The sequence below is a fragment of the Podarcis cretensis genome (genome assembly GCF_951804945.1).
Source record: "Podarcis cretensis genome assembly, chromosome: 4".
Classification (NCBI taxonomy): domain Eukaryota; kingdom Metazoa; phylum Chordata; class Lepidosauria; order Squamata; family Lacertidae; genus Podarcis; species Podarcis cretensis.
The window spans coordinates 41231188-41248520 of NC_137173.1; the positions used below are offsets into that span (position 1 = coordinate 41231188).

The 17333-nt window shown below is 38.3% G+C and overlaps 1 protein-coding gene across 3 annotated transcripts in view; it reads left to right on the plus strand.

Annotated features, from left to right (window-relative positions):
* Nucleotides 1-17333, plus strand: part of EPHA6 (EPH receptor A6) — a 347761-nt gene that overhangs the window by 158269 nt on the left and 172159 nt on the right. For all 3 annotated transcript variants that reach the window (XM_079974767.1, XM_079974768.1, XM_079974769.1), the window contains exons 4-5: nucleotides 7500-7655; nucleotides 10821-11156. In XM_079974767.1, coding sequence (XP_079830893.1) covers nucleotides 7500-7655; nucleotides 10821-11156 — 492 coding nt within the window. The remainder of the gene's footprint in view (nucleotides 1-7499; nucleotides 7656-10820; nucleotides 11157-17333) is intronic.

Below are 17333 nucleotides of genomic sequence, written 5' to 3' on the forward strand. Positions count from 1 at the left end.
ATTTATTTATTTATTTATTTATTTACATTATTTACAGCCTGTCTTATAAGAAGTAGCTCTCTGGGTGGTTCATGGAATATGTATATATGTGTGTGTGTGTGTGTGTGTGTGTGCGTGCAATAAAGTAATGGAAAGTCTTGGGAATTGCCACAAACTCATTAAGGTTGATTCAGGTTGCCTATCAACTACCATTCTTATCTGCTGTCTCACACATTTTTGCCAAATGTGACCAAATTAACCTGTTGAAATACAAACACACACACACACACACACACACACCCCTACTTGTTCCTCCTCACCCATCTAGACAGTGCAGAGAAGGTGAAAAAACTGGGTGAAACAGAGGGTGGAAGGGTAGGTGGGCTCCAGAAGCAGAAAGAAGCCAAGGTCAGGTCAACTGAACTTAAATAGCTTCCTAAGCCCTGCTGACTGCCCCAGTATGGCATGTATCTTCACACTGATTTCATGCCTGCCTTGCCTCCTTCTAGCCCAGACCCAATTCTGTCCCAGCCTACAGTCTGCTGGCAAGGGTAGAGGCACAACTTTCTAATGTTCCATTTTATTCTACAGATTTTGCAAGTCAAGTTTGCAAATCTCCCATGAACAGCAGCAACCTGCTCTAACATTATATCTTGCACATTACTGTACTAGGCAATGCAATATTTAATTTACCCTATCACTGGGTAAGACATGATATAGCACTAATGGGTACATCTAAGTGGGGTCACATTATATGCTAGCAATTTACAAATTTAATCAAGCACTGATTAGTTATCTGGCTATTAATATATCAAGTAAAATGTTTTACTGATGTTCCTTCTACTTTCTAGCAAGGATTTATATTAGAATGCCTCCATACACACAAATCTCCATCCACCTTGTACAAGCAAATTATGTGCTCTAGAGCTTGTTTTTAAGTGCAGACACATTCCAGTTTTGAATCTCTGCTATTTAGGACCTTTGGTTATTAAAGGAAAATTTCAGTGTTCCAGAAAGTTCATTACATGTTCATACAAAACAAATTGTATGAACATGTACTGTAACAGCCTCTCTGCCATGACTTCATCTATTAAAGGTGCAGTAGTGAGTCCAAAGGAGTTTTATCCATATACGGTATATTGGGCTGTATCCAATGCTTGCACAACAGACTCCTCCCTCCTTTCCATCCCCATGCAGCCCCCCAGTCTTACTCCCATACTTCAAAATCTGCTCCAGGGGATTGGGAGACCCTCCAGAAAAGATTGTTGGCATTCCTGGGAAGAGGAGAGGAAGGGGAGATCCATTGGATGCAACTGCCCTGTGATCTTTGGCTGAAGGGCAGTATATAAATTTTACAGTAAGGAATCATAATAATTATCATCATCATAAATCAATAGCAACTCTGCCTTATAATGGCAAATGGGTCTCCAACAAAATATTGTAGTGTACAGTGCTTCTCTTCTTGCTGTATGCTCCATTCCCCCTCTCTAGCAGTCAACTTTCCATGCCAGTGAACCTGTACAATCCTCCACATTACCTGTTTGTTTGTTTGTTTAACTACGGCAACTTAGGGTTTCCTCAAAGCCTGCTTATACACCCCTCATGTGTGTAGATGGTGTCATTTTGACTGTATGATAACAAACTTTAATTGTTCAGTCTTAGTATATATGTAAAATAAAATGGTATACCTAAATTATGGGAGCAAAGGAAGTCAGTGCATTGGTCCATCTAGCATTCTCTGTGCTGGCTGGCAGCAGGTCTACAGGAGTATCCCACAATACCACAATAAACACCAGTCTGGAAATAACAGCTGTTATTTCATGCAACTGGATTACAACTGTTTGACCTGACCCCCCTAAAAAAAGCTCAACAACTCTGGACATCCCTGCCATATAGGAATAAAGAAAGAAGAATTAAATGAGCATTCCATATGAGGAACAATTCTAAGCTTGTTTGTCCACAGCAATTTTGCATCTGTATTAAACAGAATGCTCCTTATAGCAGTTATATGTAGGATTTCATCCTTATGATAGGATCCAGTTCACCATTTAATATCCCGTTAAATCAAAGGGACTTGACTGTGCTTTATGCTTGATTGTCCCTTCTCTATCGACTAGAAACTGTGGGTATTTTATAAGGGAAAGAAGTTGCACTTTCCTGTACTCTGAACAGTTTTGGAAGATTACTTTGTCAAATGTAAGGGGGGCAGAAGTCAAAGTGTACAGTAAATAACTAGAATCCAGTTTGGCATTTTCTCTGACCTTTTCTATGACAAATGCATCCAAGGTTATTTTAAGCAATCTAATTGCATCTCTGAGGTGGTTTTTTAAAATCCTGTTTCCAGCATAACTGTGGAGCATGTCACCATGACCAAAAATGAAAAATAAAGGTACAGTTTCCAACAAATAATTTCATTATAAGATAATAAAGACAAGATTGAGAAAGTCCAGAAAAGTTGCTATAGACTTTTTTTTTGAGGGGTGGGGATAGTGGTAAACAGACTCAATGTTAGAAACTCTTCTAAAAGAATTCATTCTGGTCAAAGTTAAGCACTTCTCTTATGGGTTCCATTTATTTCATTGGAAAGAGATTTCAATATATAAGATTTACAGGTCATTACACCGTGCTGCCTGTGAGCAATGCAACAAGTTACATAGGGTTGAAGAAGAAGAGGAGGAGGAGGAGGAGGAGTTTGGACTTGATAAGCCCACCTTTCACTCCCCTTAAGGAGTCTCAAAGCGGCTAACAATCTCCTTTCCCTTCCTCTCCCACAACAAGCACTCTGTGAGGTGAGTGAGGCTGAGAGACTTCAGAGAAGTGTGACTAGCCCAAGGTCACCCAGCAGCTGCATGTGGAGGAGTGGGGAATCAAATCCAGTTCACCAGATTACAAATTCACTGCTCTTAACCACTACACCATGCTGGTTTATCCTTTAGTGAACATATTTAAATGGCCACTAAACCACAGTGCGATAATCATGTTACAGTTTGTGTAAACTTGGTGTAATTTGAAGGTGTTATACAACAACTCTCAATGCAATTTCCCATTGCCTACGTATTGCTGCAGCACCCTCTGTTGTCACATTTTTTATAACATATTTTTAATGATAGAACCAACCGGTGCAGATTTTCCCCAAGCCTTTTCTAGTAAGGAAATATAGGAAGAAGAAAAACTTCACATGTTGACATTTTGTTTGTCATGCAGTTTATTAGTTCTGTGTAGCCCCTGATTTATTTGGAAGCTTGTCACCTGACCCAGAGAAGAGTATGTAAATTTGCATATGACACAAAGCATATGCAAATCTGGGTCCTCTTTTACTGGTAGAGTGGAGGGTTCCCAAATCCTGTTGGCAGCCTTGGTAGAATGTCATACTATCTGAATGGCTGCCCAGATCTAATGAGATAAAGGTGCATTTCCTCAGCACTCTGTACCCAGAGAATTCCAGAAAAAGAGAACCAAAAGAAAAATGTTCCATAGCACAAACTGAAAAGGAATTTAAAGGCCAAGCTGTTCATTCTCACAGTATCCTACCACTTCTGGCACTTTGCTAGCTCCCACGACTTGTTACAGTTTTCCAGATAGTGAGACACAATTGAATCACTAAAACTTATAAGAACAATTAAATAAAAATATAGCTTCGGTAAGATATATCTGTAGCTATGAAAACTTGATATAATCCAATTTAATCTCTTGAGATCTCTGACAATTCCCTGAGGGTAATTTAGGAGAGCTTCTGACAAGTATTAATTTCACATCACTGTATATATACACGGGCTAAAGCTGATTTCCTTACAAAGGAGCAGTGGGAGTTTGAGTGAAAGGACTTTCTAGACACTACAGAAATGGTTTCGTATAACTTGGTTCTCATTCTTGGTAAACCTCCACAAACAGCCTGTATTCGTCACTTTGAATGACATTTTATGGCAAAAGGTTTTGTGAGGTGATATTACTGGGTTACAGAGATAAAGCTTTATTGCATTTCATTCCTAGAAAATATGGATTTATTCATTTCAAAGTCAGTAAGAGGGAATATAGGCTACTTCCCATCCTTCTAAGAAGGCTGTAAAACCCCTGCTTGCAAGTCCGTGTACTTCTTGAGGTAAGAGGGAAGAGTAACATAGCTGTTAGTCCAGATTTGCTCCAGCCTGGCAACAGCAATGAACACAACCCCTTACACTAATACCTTTGGTTCTGCAGTGCTAGGTGTTGGGGGTCCCCAGTGCCCTAGCAGCATCGGACTGGTAGAAATTAAAATATAGTATTCCATCCCATTATGTAATCAGCTCCACCAGTTTCTGTGTAAGGATTGTCTACTTTTCAAGAGAGAGAGAGACTGAAATTGTTTCTCTTACAACAAAATCATCTTTCACATAACATTAATTTAAACATAAAGAAGAAGACTTAAAAGACATACATGTATTACCTTAGCTATAAGTTGTTTTCAGGTATGAATTTACATATACTCTCTTGGAAATTCAAATTATCTTTCTTTTGTTCTTCTTACTGAAAAAACTTTGTAAACAAGTTTTTTAAAAGCATTACTAGCACTTATGGGCCTGGTAAAATCTTAATGGAAACTTTTGTTTTGTGCAGACATTAATAGGTGAGCTATTACTACTGAAAATCAGCTATACACTACCACTGCATATAGGCACTGAGATGCTTATTTCAGATTCTGATTGCATATGCATTGGCCTGTAAAAAAGAACTTGCTTATTTTTTTCATCTTGAATCTGGCAATCAACATTCTGCACCGTTCAATTATTCCAAGCCTGTGATTGTTTGGACTTTCTCAGCATGTTAGCATATAATATCTATAAAGCCCTGATTTTTATTTTAATGTATCTAGTATCCATGATGGTGTCATTTTGTGTATGGCCTTGAGGTTTTCTAGTAGTTTTGTAAAACTAACCATAAAGCTTCTGCGCTATCTGCCTTGCATGATGGCATAACTGGATTATTAGCTAAATTTACTTGGACTGACCTTGTTGTGAATGGTCTTAGTCTTCCAAATGTATTATTTGTGTTATATCGACTTCCCATCAGGTTATCAATTCCACACATGATTCCCTGTAGGCTAAACACTTGGAAAAATATATTTATATATATTTGTAACATTTGAATTGTAACAACTATTGCTTGGTCACAACTATATTCTTCCTGAGCAGTTTGTTCAAGTGGCTGCCGTTTGTACAGCTCAGACACTCTTAGATGATTCTGACTATCTGCATCCATTTCAACCTGCTTTCAGACCAGTTTTCACCTCAAAAATGTACCTGGATAATTCTGCTTTGTGACTTTTGATACCTTGGTTGCAACATGCTCCTGGATAAACCATCTGGATTAGAGACTGGCAGACTATACATCAGTGGATCTGTTCCTACTTGGAGGCTGCTTCCATAGGGTGACACTGTAAAGCTACTGCACGTAGGGGTCCTGTCAGTCTATATTCTGTTCTGGAGTCTGCCTAATTAAAGCCTGTCATTTCTCACACACTCTGCATAAACCCCCTTGTCTGCCATCTGAAGGCCTGCTTCTGGTCCCATCTGAGGACCTCTTCCAGGTTACCCTGCTATCTTAAGTTTGGTGGATGGTGACTGGAGAGGGAATCTTGGCCATTGTGGCCCTTTGAATATCCAACACTCTCCCTAGGAAGGAATGCCTGGTCAAAATTCTAAAGTACTTTCAATGATGTGGAGGACTTTTGTTTGCTCAGGCTTGTTATAACTGGTTTTATTACCATTTTATAGCTTTGCTGGGATTTTTAGTGATTTTGATGTAATCTGTGATTCTGTTGCAGTCTTTAAAATGATTCCCCCTATGGCTGAAATGATTTGGTTGTACCTGTTTTTAAGGGTATGAAACTGCTGTTAACTAATGGGTGGCTTTAAAATTCACTAAAGAAAGAAAGAATACTGTATATGCTGAAGTTAAGAGGTATACACAGTGGAAATGAAGTTCCCCAATAGGAAATTATTGCACATAATCACATTGTTCCACTTCCGCACCTGTTCACCTTCCCTAATATCGGAATTATTTGGAGGAGAAGAGACTTGTGGCTTCTGTTCCAAAAGAACACAGGTAGAGCTGCTAGGGTTGTGAGCGCGTAGTCCTTTTTTAAAAAGCTGAACATTGATCAGAGGCAGTTTTAGGCTGGTGTGAATGCTGTAGAATGGAGTGAGAGAGGCAAGGGGCGCCAAATTTTAGCGCTGCGCAGGGTGCCACTGAAATTTGAGAGCCCCAGATCCACCACTGCATTGATCAACCAACTGTATGACATAGAAGAGGAAGCAAGGGAGACTGAATTGAGCTCCTCTTCCTCCTCTTGAACTTCTGACTGATGAAATTTTATTTGTACTTAAAGGTCTGTATGCACACAACTCTGCTGTTCAACTAAGAAGACAAATCACATACATATTGGTTTGCAGTTCCTTATCTAGTTACATAGATAATGGCTGATAGTAGTCTACTTAAATACATATGTGAGTATGTATTACATACAGGAACTACATCAATTTATAGTACCTAGATAACTCAAAAGATCAATAGTTTAGATTCGTTCTGATATGCAGTGACCACGTGGCATATATGGGATCTACCAAATTCCTGTGTTGGTTATGTGTATGATGTATGAATGCATACTCATCCCATAGGGATTTCAGTGCATTTCAGTGTGTGTGGCACACAAATGCATACTGCATATATATTCTGCAGGATCAAAGTTTTCATTAATGCAAAAATCAAAAGTACTAAGAAAACATCATCAAACTACAGTATAGTGGTTGACATTTCCAATTAAATAGAGAGCAGATAATATAGAAAAATAAAAGCAGCAAAACACATCATGAAAGCAAAAGTTCATAATTCACTGGGGGAAGAGAGCTTTGTATATCTGAATTTCACATGTAGGAAATGATCCCCACCCAATGATACAGAAACATGGTCTTCTTTACCTCTAGTCCCATGTGATGGTCTTTTAGGCACTGAGTGAAAATCTTTTTCTTTCCTCCAAAGCCTTTTAATTTTAATGGGCACATTATTAATTTTTGGTGCTTTCAGATTCCTGCATCAAGTTAATTTACTTTGCTGGTTTTATATTGGCATAGATACAAAGCTAGGTGGTGTGGTAGTTGTTGTTGTTGTTTCTGCTGTTTTCTATTATTATAGGTTTTATTGTCTAAACAAAGGATTGTATTTTGCATTTTAATAGGGCTATAAACTAAATTATAATGAATAAAAGAATACAATAGTGCCCCTACTTCTCTTGCTCATATATAGGGCATTCATTCATATGGGGGAAAGCAAGGAGAAATATAAACATTCATTATCTGAAGGGAACCTGCTTTCTTCCTTTATTGACCTCAAACATTGAGAATCAAACTTGCTGCTGTCTGTATAAACTCAAGCTAGGTTCTGTTTCTAGGTCACACTGGGAGAGTCAGGCTGAATGATGGATCTGAATTTTACATTTAGAAAAAGAGGTATACTTAATCAAATCAACTGTTCTTCTGTTTTTACAGCTTGTAGGTCAGGATTCTACAAAGCATTTGCTGGGAATATAAAGTGTTCAAAATGCCCTCCACACAGCCAAACCTTTGTGGAAGCAACGTCTGTGTGTCAGTGTGAAAAGGGTTACTTTCGAGCTGAGAAGGATCCAGCAACTATGGCATGTACCCGTAAGTGTGAATCATACTGGTATTTGAAATTCTTTCCTTGTCTCTCTCATTATCTCAGAAGACAAAAATAGCACTTATTTTATATTCCTCTCACAAAAGCTAAAAGTATGAGAGCATGTTTTCGTTAATCAAGAATGCAAATCAGGTTTTCATTTATTCCCAGTGCTCCTTTAAATAAGCAAAAAATGCTCTTCAATCTAAAGTGCCTTTTAAAAACACCACCACAATACTAGATAGAATGTTACCAGAACTGTGTTAATAACAGAGTGACCACACGTTTCAAATCTGGGTACTAGTATACATAATATATAATGTGTATAAGGGGGGAAACACCCTTGTACAAAATGAGCATTTCATCCATGCAGTACATGGATGAAAACACTCCATGTACTGCAACATATCTATATATATCCTTATCCTGAAAATGCCCTTGGAAAAATAAATACCAGACCCCTTTTACAGACTCAGATATAGTTGCAGTGCTTAGAGTTTAAAATGGGACTATAACATTATGGCTCAGGATGAAATGACCAATTAAAACAAAATAAAGCTATTCCAATTCCCATCAGCCACTCCCAAAGGCAGTCCTGGCTGGCAAGTAACATAGTCTAACTGTGTAAAAAGTCATACTGAACTTCCATTACAGCACTCTGGCGAAGAGTCTCAAACAGTTATACATATTGCCATGGCTCTCACAACCCGCTCATTCAAATGAATTGCTGAGGAAACCCGACCCACATTACCAGCCCCTTCCCACATGCCAATAAGCCTTAGGATGGTGATTCTGGCAGGCTCTGAGGAGCTTGATTTATGAGTAATGGAAGATAGCTTAGGAAGCTGCCTTTACAACTGCTTCAGGATATTTATCATGTTCTCGCACTTTCTCAACTCCACTCCGAGATTACATTACAACACCCAAGTAAACACAGGTGTCATCGTAGCCTGACAGTACAGAATAAGTGGACTAAAAATAACTCCTTAGCAATGTCCAGTTTAGATGTGGTATTTAAAAAATAAAAATCATGCTCAGCACCATGACAACTGGCCGAACCCATAGTGCTAGGTATCTGAAGAGGATGGGTTGTCCTGTTCCAGGAGGTGATGGTGATGGTTATGATGACAATAATGGCAAACAACAACAACTTCTACTATTACCCTGAATTTGTTGAACACTTAAATCTAGGTTGCACATACTCTAATTAAATACTATGAGAACTGTGTTCTAACTGCCTTTGGGACTGTTAAACCTCCAGGACAGCTGCAGAGGCAAAGGGTCATTAGGGTGGAAAAGAGACATTTGCAAATTGTCTGATACCTCTTGCCTTCCTGAATCACTTTCTGATCCTTAATAGTCATCAGTGCTTAATATTTTGTTTATAAACAAGACATATTAATAGTTCTAAAAGAAAATAAACCACAGTTGGCTTCTTTCTAATTTATGATTTTACCATGTGCACATCAGTACAATTTCAATCTATCTTGTTCGTGAATGGTGCAACACTTTATTCTACTTATATGATGGGATAGGCTAATGGGATGTTGAAGCTGGATTGCAATTCAGTAAGAAAAGCATATATTAAAGATATACTGATCAAGGACTAGATAATGACATAACAAATCCTTCATCCTTACTACGACTTTGGCATGTTTCTACAACAGCAGCTCCACACAATAAGCCATTTCTGAAGCACAAAGTAGTGTCAAAATAATTTTTGAATGTACACCAAGATCCCTTTGTATATTCAACATACCTTTCTGGATCCCAGGCAGCATTTTATTCTTTTCTATAAAATAAATTAAACAGGCATTAGTATAATCATTATACCTTTACTGTGCAAAACTGGAATAGTCACAATGTCTGATGCATGTTGGTGAAAAACATTAATCTTTTAAAACTGTCAGTATACTTGCTTGCCTAAACAAAATATATAGCATGAAGAAATTCCTGAGCGTATTGCTCACAGATGCCTGCAAAAAGGTTATGGCTGCCAGTTTTTTCCCCCCAATGTGACATATAATCTATGCATAATTTATAAGTGATAACAAAGCAATCAGGCCACATTCATAAAAATCCCAATGACACATAATTTAGCAGAATCTGAGGATTAGAATTAATTGTCTCTCTTTGTTCCAAGTTCTAAATCTTAGTAAATGATTCACTGCATGTCATTACAGCTTAATATTTGCATGAAATCACAGTTTAGATGGCATAATTTAATGGCAATTAAAAACCTATTTAATCGTCATGCAAATTGGCACGAGGGCCCTTGAGTATGAAGGGTGTCTATATCTTCAGTATCTGCAGGCGGACAGTTATAAACTTTGAAACACTCCTACTACAATTGATAACAATTTTCCTGTTCAGAGCAATATGAATGCATAATAAATCATATTTTTATCCTAAAATAAGACCAAGTTTCTCTGCACATTGCTTTACCAAACAGAACTATTAGCAATCATTGGGAAATTGAAAAAGAAAGAAACTAACATGCATATATTTTTTCTGGTGCACACTGAATATAATTATACATAACATACACAAACTAAAATAAATCAAGATAGCATAAAGGTGTTTTGTCAATAACTGGATGTGATGCTGCACATAGTCTCCCTCTCTGATACAAAAGTCTTTTTTTAAAGAAAGGGCTAAAATTCTTAAGACTGATTCTTCAAGAGCAGAAATGGGAGGAAGTTTCAACTCCCTGAATCTGTTTCCCCTACAAACATCTGATTGGTAGAATTCTCTGTATTTCTATTCCTGTTGGCATTTGTAGATAAAAGTCAATGGGTGAGAATAGTTGTGGCCCTGAGAGTTTAAAATCCAGATACCAGATTCTATGGTGTGGGCATATTTTGTCATCCTAACCATACAAGCCCCATCCTGACTCTGTCTCGAGTTCTGTTCCTAGTATATTATCTGACTTTGTTTCCTGATTTTGTGTCTAACATGTTCTTTTGTGATCTTGGCATGAGTTCCTGTAGGACAGTTTACATGTTCCTTAAGAACAATATGAGGGTAGCTGGCTTTTGTTTTGTTTTTAAGAATGTACCATGTTTGCCACATTTAATTTGTTTCTGTAAATGATGAAAGAGGGCTTTGGGGGTTAAAACGCACACATATATATATACTAGTTCTAATGACAAACTATTTCCCCTTTTCCTTAGGGCCTCCTTCTGCTCCAAGGAACGTAATTTTTAACATAAATGAAACAGCTCTCATGTTGGAATGGAGCCCACCAAGTGACACAGGAGGAAGAAAAGACCTCACATATAGTGTCATTTGCAAGAAATGTGGATCTGATGCCAGCCAGTGTGAGATATGTGGAGGAGGTATCCGATTCATTCCAAGACATACTGGACTAATCAATTCCTCAGTAACTGTGCTTGATTTTGTGTCTCATGTGAACTACACTTTTGAAATAGAAGCCATGAATGGAGTCTCTGAATTAAGTTTTTCACCCAAGCAGTTCACAGCTATCACAATCACTACAGACCAAGATGGTAAGTTTGTGCTATTTGTATATCAGATATACCTAGAGCTTATGTCAGTTTTGTGACACACACACCCCCCCTGGAGTCAGTAGAAACACTTAAAGCTACTCAGATCATTTATTCTTCCATGTTATTATTTTGTGCGGTGGAGAGGAAATGGTTTTAGGATGAAATAGGAGGTGTTTTGTTAAAATTAATGGGGCTATCCAGATGAAAAGGTGTTGCATTAACTGAAATTAATACAATGCTGGGACATATACTTAATTTTTTTAAGGCATGCCTGAGGTTCTGTGTTTTTTCTCTGTTTTACAATATGGAATTACTGGTGGGAAAGTCGAGGCTTGCTGATGTGTAAACTCTGTAAACTCCATTCATTTCAATAGTACACAGAGGAGTACCCAGTGGATATGACTGTAATTGCAGCTGTCATCCCATTGAAGTCAATGGTAACATTTCCATGGACTTCAGTCATTTGGTTGCACCCAGCATCTCCGTGTTTACCTGTGTAAAAAAAATGTACTTCAGATTTTTAAAATATCAATATATACATATTGATACATGTCTCATGAATTTAATTTCACAAAATGTATCTCTCCAGCTAGTTTGATAGGTACAAATGTAAGGTATTTAAATATTCTTATATGAATGACCATATAGAATTTGATCCATATAGAATTGGTATTGGAATTACTAAAGAGAGAATATTCAGTTCTTGTCCCCCAGGCCTCCCTATTGTTTTTGTGCCAGTTGCATAGGAAAACAGTTGTATACAGACTGACAAGTATGGCTTCATTTTGGTTTTATTAAGTTGACATCTACAATGATCAATATGTATGTCCAATAGAAAACCAAACCTTCAGAACTTAAAATCAAATTCACACTTACCAGTAATTTAAAGCTTTATGTAGGTATTTAATCAGTGTGGTGGCTGCATGATGACCTGGTGTATCTGCATGCCAAGGAGAACCCTAGATGCAACAACAACAACAACAACTGGCATGACAAGGTTTGAGCATGCTCATTGCTGTCCAGGAGACACATTGGCTAAAAGGGTGGAATTTGGCATCTTCTACTTGTTCTGTCTGTGGAAGCATTCCAGCTGGCCAAATGGAACCATGCTTCCTCCCCCTGCGCAATGTTCTGGAAGTTCTCCCAACCCTCTGCCAAACCAATTTCAGCTGGCATAGGGGGAAGAGAGGGAGGAAAGCTCCTTGCAGAAGCAAATGTCCTTGTGCAGGACTTTCACTTACGGGACTGGTTTGGCGAATCCTGCCCAAATTATCAAAAGGGCTTCAAATCAATTAGGATCAGTGGGAAAGCACTTCTTCTAATCCTAATTTGTTTTACAAGGATTCTATCAGGTGCAAAACCCTTTTTGCAGAGGTGCAAAATCTATGAGCCTCTGGTTGCTATTGGATTCCCATCAGCCTCTACCAGCATTGTCAGTGGTCAGGGATGATGACGGCTATAATTCAGCAACAGATGGAAAGCTCAGGTTCCTCACCTCTGGCTTAAAATATCCTGGGTTGTGAGTCCCTTCATCCCAATTTCCTCTTCACCCCCACCCTCCCCTCCCCGCAACACTATTGGGCAGAAAAAATAAAAAATACCCCCCCACACACACACACCAAGAAGTTTGGGGATGAATGAGCAGCTTTGTAATCACCTTGCCTCAAACCTCAGCAGTCAGAACCTAACAGTATCATCAAAAGGGTATTTCCAAACCAAAGGGTATCTCATCTCCTCATGACTCCTTGTGAGCCACCAACTTTTCACTGTATAGCCCTGTGGGTAGTAATTCCTGTTCTAATAGCACTTCTATAAAAGGGAGAGAAATCATATTGGTAAGTGAAATAAACAGCAATAATTAAACAGAGTTCACATGAGCTTCCTTCCATATTTATATATTTTTGTCTATAAGGCTTGCCCTGCTGCACTGCTTTTTAGTTGTTCTACTAACGTGTATTTTTGAAAACACTCTAATGGCCTATTTCAACTACATTTAAATTTACTTAACAGCTTATTCTCTACTTTACATTTCCTCAGTTTCTAGGGAGGAGAAGAATACCTGTTCACTACCATTGTTAAGATATGTGTGCAGCCCTTTACTTACTAGTGTGCAGTTTTCAAATGACTATTGCACTTGCTATATAATTTGCATCAATGCCCCCAAAGTCATTAATTTTCTTTGCAAAGATACTGACATAATTTACCTTTGCTCTTTAAAATATATAGTTTTCAACCATCCCTCTTTTGTACATCCATTTCTAGGCAGCAGAACTGGTGCTACCTTCATAAACATGCTTTATGAAGGCTTGCCATTTCATTTATCACCATGTCTTTTTCTGCAAAACTCTTCTTTTATGTCCAAATAAACTGACTGAGACTCTGAAAAGTGATCCTTAAATTCTTTGAAGCTTTACCAGTAGCACTGTTAATAATGGAAGAATTATTGTGGGGAATGCAAGCAGCGTACACACTTGGGTTTTACTGTCGGGCTATCATAGATTACAAAGGCAGAGGCCTTTCCTTGCTTGGATAAACTACAATGGAAACCAACACAGTTATATGAAAAGCAGACAGTGGTAAAAGATACATATCTGCTGTCTTTAAAGATAAATCTTATGCCATCTCTCTGGCCATGCACATTTACACAGGAATCCCAAGGATATGATCCAGCATAGCTTTCTTTCCATTGCTGGCATAACAACTGTGGTAAAGGAATGAAAAGATTAGAGCTCCTTGGAATTTGTTGTAGAGTATTGTGCATAAAGTCCAACCTCAAAAAGATTAATGAGATTCTTATACGAGGGGAGGGGATATAAGCATACCTTCTAAGTGCCCTGGGGGGAAACGGGTTATCCCGTTTTTTTTCATGCAAGTTCTCAGCAGCCATATTTGGTGCCTCAATCTCATCCTTTCTTGTGCTATGCTCTTGCCCTGAAAAGAATACCGGGGGGGGGGATGAGGCATGGGTCATGTGACTTGCCCGGGAGCCTGTCTCAGAAGACATGCATTGTGGTTTGGGGTAGTAACAAGTTGTACAATATGTTTAAGACCACCACATTTGTTGAATAAAGGTCAGAAAATCAAAGCTCTCTTAATTTATTTATCATTTGTTCCATTAAGGTATTACTTCCCATGAAACATTTTGAAGCTAGCAATAATAAAAACATCAACAAACAAAAACAGATGAAACAATTTCAAGTCCAACACAGATATAGACTGCGAGGTAAATCTATATATTAATTAGTTTCAATGAAACACTCTGTGAGAAATGCGGTAAGATACATAAATGACCAGAGATAGGTGCTCTGACTGCTAGATGGTCAGTCTAGGACACTATGTAGGGCTGTGTCATAACAGAGTGGGGAATGGGAACACTGTGTTACAGTGGTTCCTATGTCCAGGACCAAAGGCAAACAGTAGTATTGGGATAGTGCTTTTCAGCTCCCTGGGGGTTGTGTTATGGGCTGCTGCAGAGGATAATACCAGTGCTTTTTAATATCTATATAAAGCTTCTGGAAGCGGTCATTAGGAGTTTGGGAATAAGGTGCCATCAGTATGCTCTGTTTCTCCGTAACATCTGAACTGAGAGAGACTGTGCAGTCCCTGGACTGGTGCCTGGGCACAGTTGTGAGCTCAATGAGGAAAAACAAGCTAAGCTTGGATCCTAACAAGACAGGAGCATTGTGGGTGAGTGGTCCCCCACGTCTGAGAAATTGGTCAGTTGCCTACCATGGATGGAGCTGCACTTTCCTAGAGTTCCTAGTGAAGATTGATTGACTGGTAAACCACTCTGAAAATTATTGCTCTGGGAGGGGAATAGGGCCTCCTAACAACTCTCAGCCCCCTTAACAAAAAATAGTTCCCATAATTCTCTAGAGGAAACCATAATTGTTTAAAGTGGGTACCATATGATGTGAATGTGGCCACAGTCTCTCACACCAGTGGTAATGAAATGCCTTCATATTCCCATATGTAAGTGCAATTGGTCAAATTTAGATCACATGATTCTGTTGCTGGTGTGTGCCTGTCAACTTACCATAATTTTCATGTCCAGTTAACATTATCCTGCTGGGCCCAGTGTGTAAGGTAAATTTCCAAAAGGAATTCCCATCAGCTCTAGCCAGCGCAGTTATAGCCCAAACCATCTGGAGGGCATCAAATATCAAAACAGAATCCAGGATGTTACTCTTGAGTACGCCTGAGGGAAGTGTGACTCTTCCTTCAATTTATCTTGCTTCTCCAACTGATGAACAGAACAATTTTTACCTGACAGGCAGTTTAGAAACAAAGGTGATGAGGGACTATGTCATAATTAAATATGATTGGCTTTTACTAATATCTGAGTCAGAGATAAAACATCTATTGCAGACCTGAATCTGAGCACTTTTATCATGATAGAAGAGTAAGAAGAGGCTTCAGGAGGGTGAAAAAGAAAAAAGTGTCATGTTCCCTTCCCTCAAATTTTTTTTCCTGCTCTGCAGCATAACCTCTTTCCTTGGAAGTTTTAAAGCAGAGCTTGGATAGCCATCTGCCATAGATGTTTTAGTCGAGACTCCGGCATTGTAGGGGGTTGGACTATATGGCCCTTGGAGTCCCTTCCAACTCTACAGTTCTATGATATGACATCATTATGATATTCTCTGTGAACAAACTAACTGCCATCATTTTTCATTGTATACAATATCACATTTGTGTTTACCTCGTAAAAGACAAAGTGAGCCATGTATTTATACTATATTTAGTGCTTTTTTCTGGGGGTATGCAGGGGTACCCCTAAACATTTTATGAATCTAAGTTTGGCCTCATTGAAAGGCAGTATTTCAATATGAGTAGGAAAGTGAGAGTACCCCTAAAAATTTTTTTAGAAAAAAAGCACTCGTATGTGTGTACGTGTGTGCGCGCAGATAATGTATTTATCAAAGCATATAGCTAAAGAAATGAAAACATAGGTTTGGTTTTCAAGTTTTTGCAATTTGATCTAACAGTGTACAGAAATCTCTGCAGAGTTGATACAATGAACCTTAAGAAGCTCTTGAAACTGTTCTACAACTTGAGTGTTTTTTCCTCTCAAGAATAAGCCACCTTGTGCTATATATATTCCTGCCACTGCAAAGAACCAAATTAAAGTAATCAGGCTCGCTTCATTTAGTTGGAATCTTTATCACTGACTGATACAGTTAGAAGAGTCATTACTGACTGATATAGCCTCAGTTCAGTACAAGATATTCCCAAGATAAGATTGTGACTTCAGTAGTGTAATTAGAAACCTTTGCCACAATACTTAATTGACTGACTGCTGAAATTCTTCAGTCACATTAGCAGTATTCTTTTTTCAGAGTTTACCCAAACATTTCTGAGAGGGATTTAAATTAAAACACGATCTCTGGTGCTCTCACTTCATGACAAGCAAACTGAAGGCTTCTTTCCTTTCCTAGCAAAAGGAATTAGTTTGGTCAAAAGCAGTAAAGGGAGACATTAATCATGGATAGTCAGTCTGGAAAAAATTGTTCTTGTAGGTGTCATGACTTTCACACAAACCTTTAGGGAGCATGTTCAAAGTGAAGGACGTGGTAAATTACAAACCAATTCTGCTGATGTTTGCTGTGGGGTCTTTAAAGCAATTATGTTCGTAACAGGTTGTTTCAATTCATTTGCTTCTTAAAATGTAGTTTCTTCATTATGCTCCATAACCCCTTCTCCTTCTATGAGTTTGAGTCTCTTCCATACGGATTTGCCAAAGGCCTTGGCCCAGTGACTGATTTCATTTCTATATTCTGATGGCATTAAGTTGTGCATGCTGAGATAGTTTTGAAAGCCGATTTAAAGTTTTCATATTTTTGCAGCCCTTATAAATCTATTCATTCTACTGCTGAATTAGCTTCAAAACAGTATTTTTAAATAACACATTCACCTACTTATAATGAAGAAGCCTTGTCTTCCAGCTCTGGTTTTAGATTGCATTTTTACATGCTTTCAAGCTTGCCTCTTAGGGAATAGTAACAGAAAGAGAGAGTTACTGTGAAAAGGTTTTAATACGTTTTGGAAATATACAGTAAACAATTCATTTTGAATGTTGTGCAAGATACTTTGCAGAACCTCAAGCACAAGCGCCCCTTGTTTTGTTTGTTCTCTTCAGCACAAACAAAATGTATACCTAACAGTTACAGAATGAGAAAA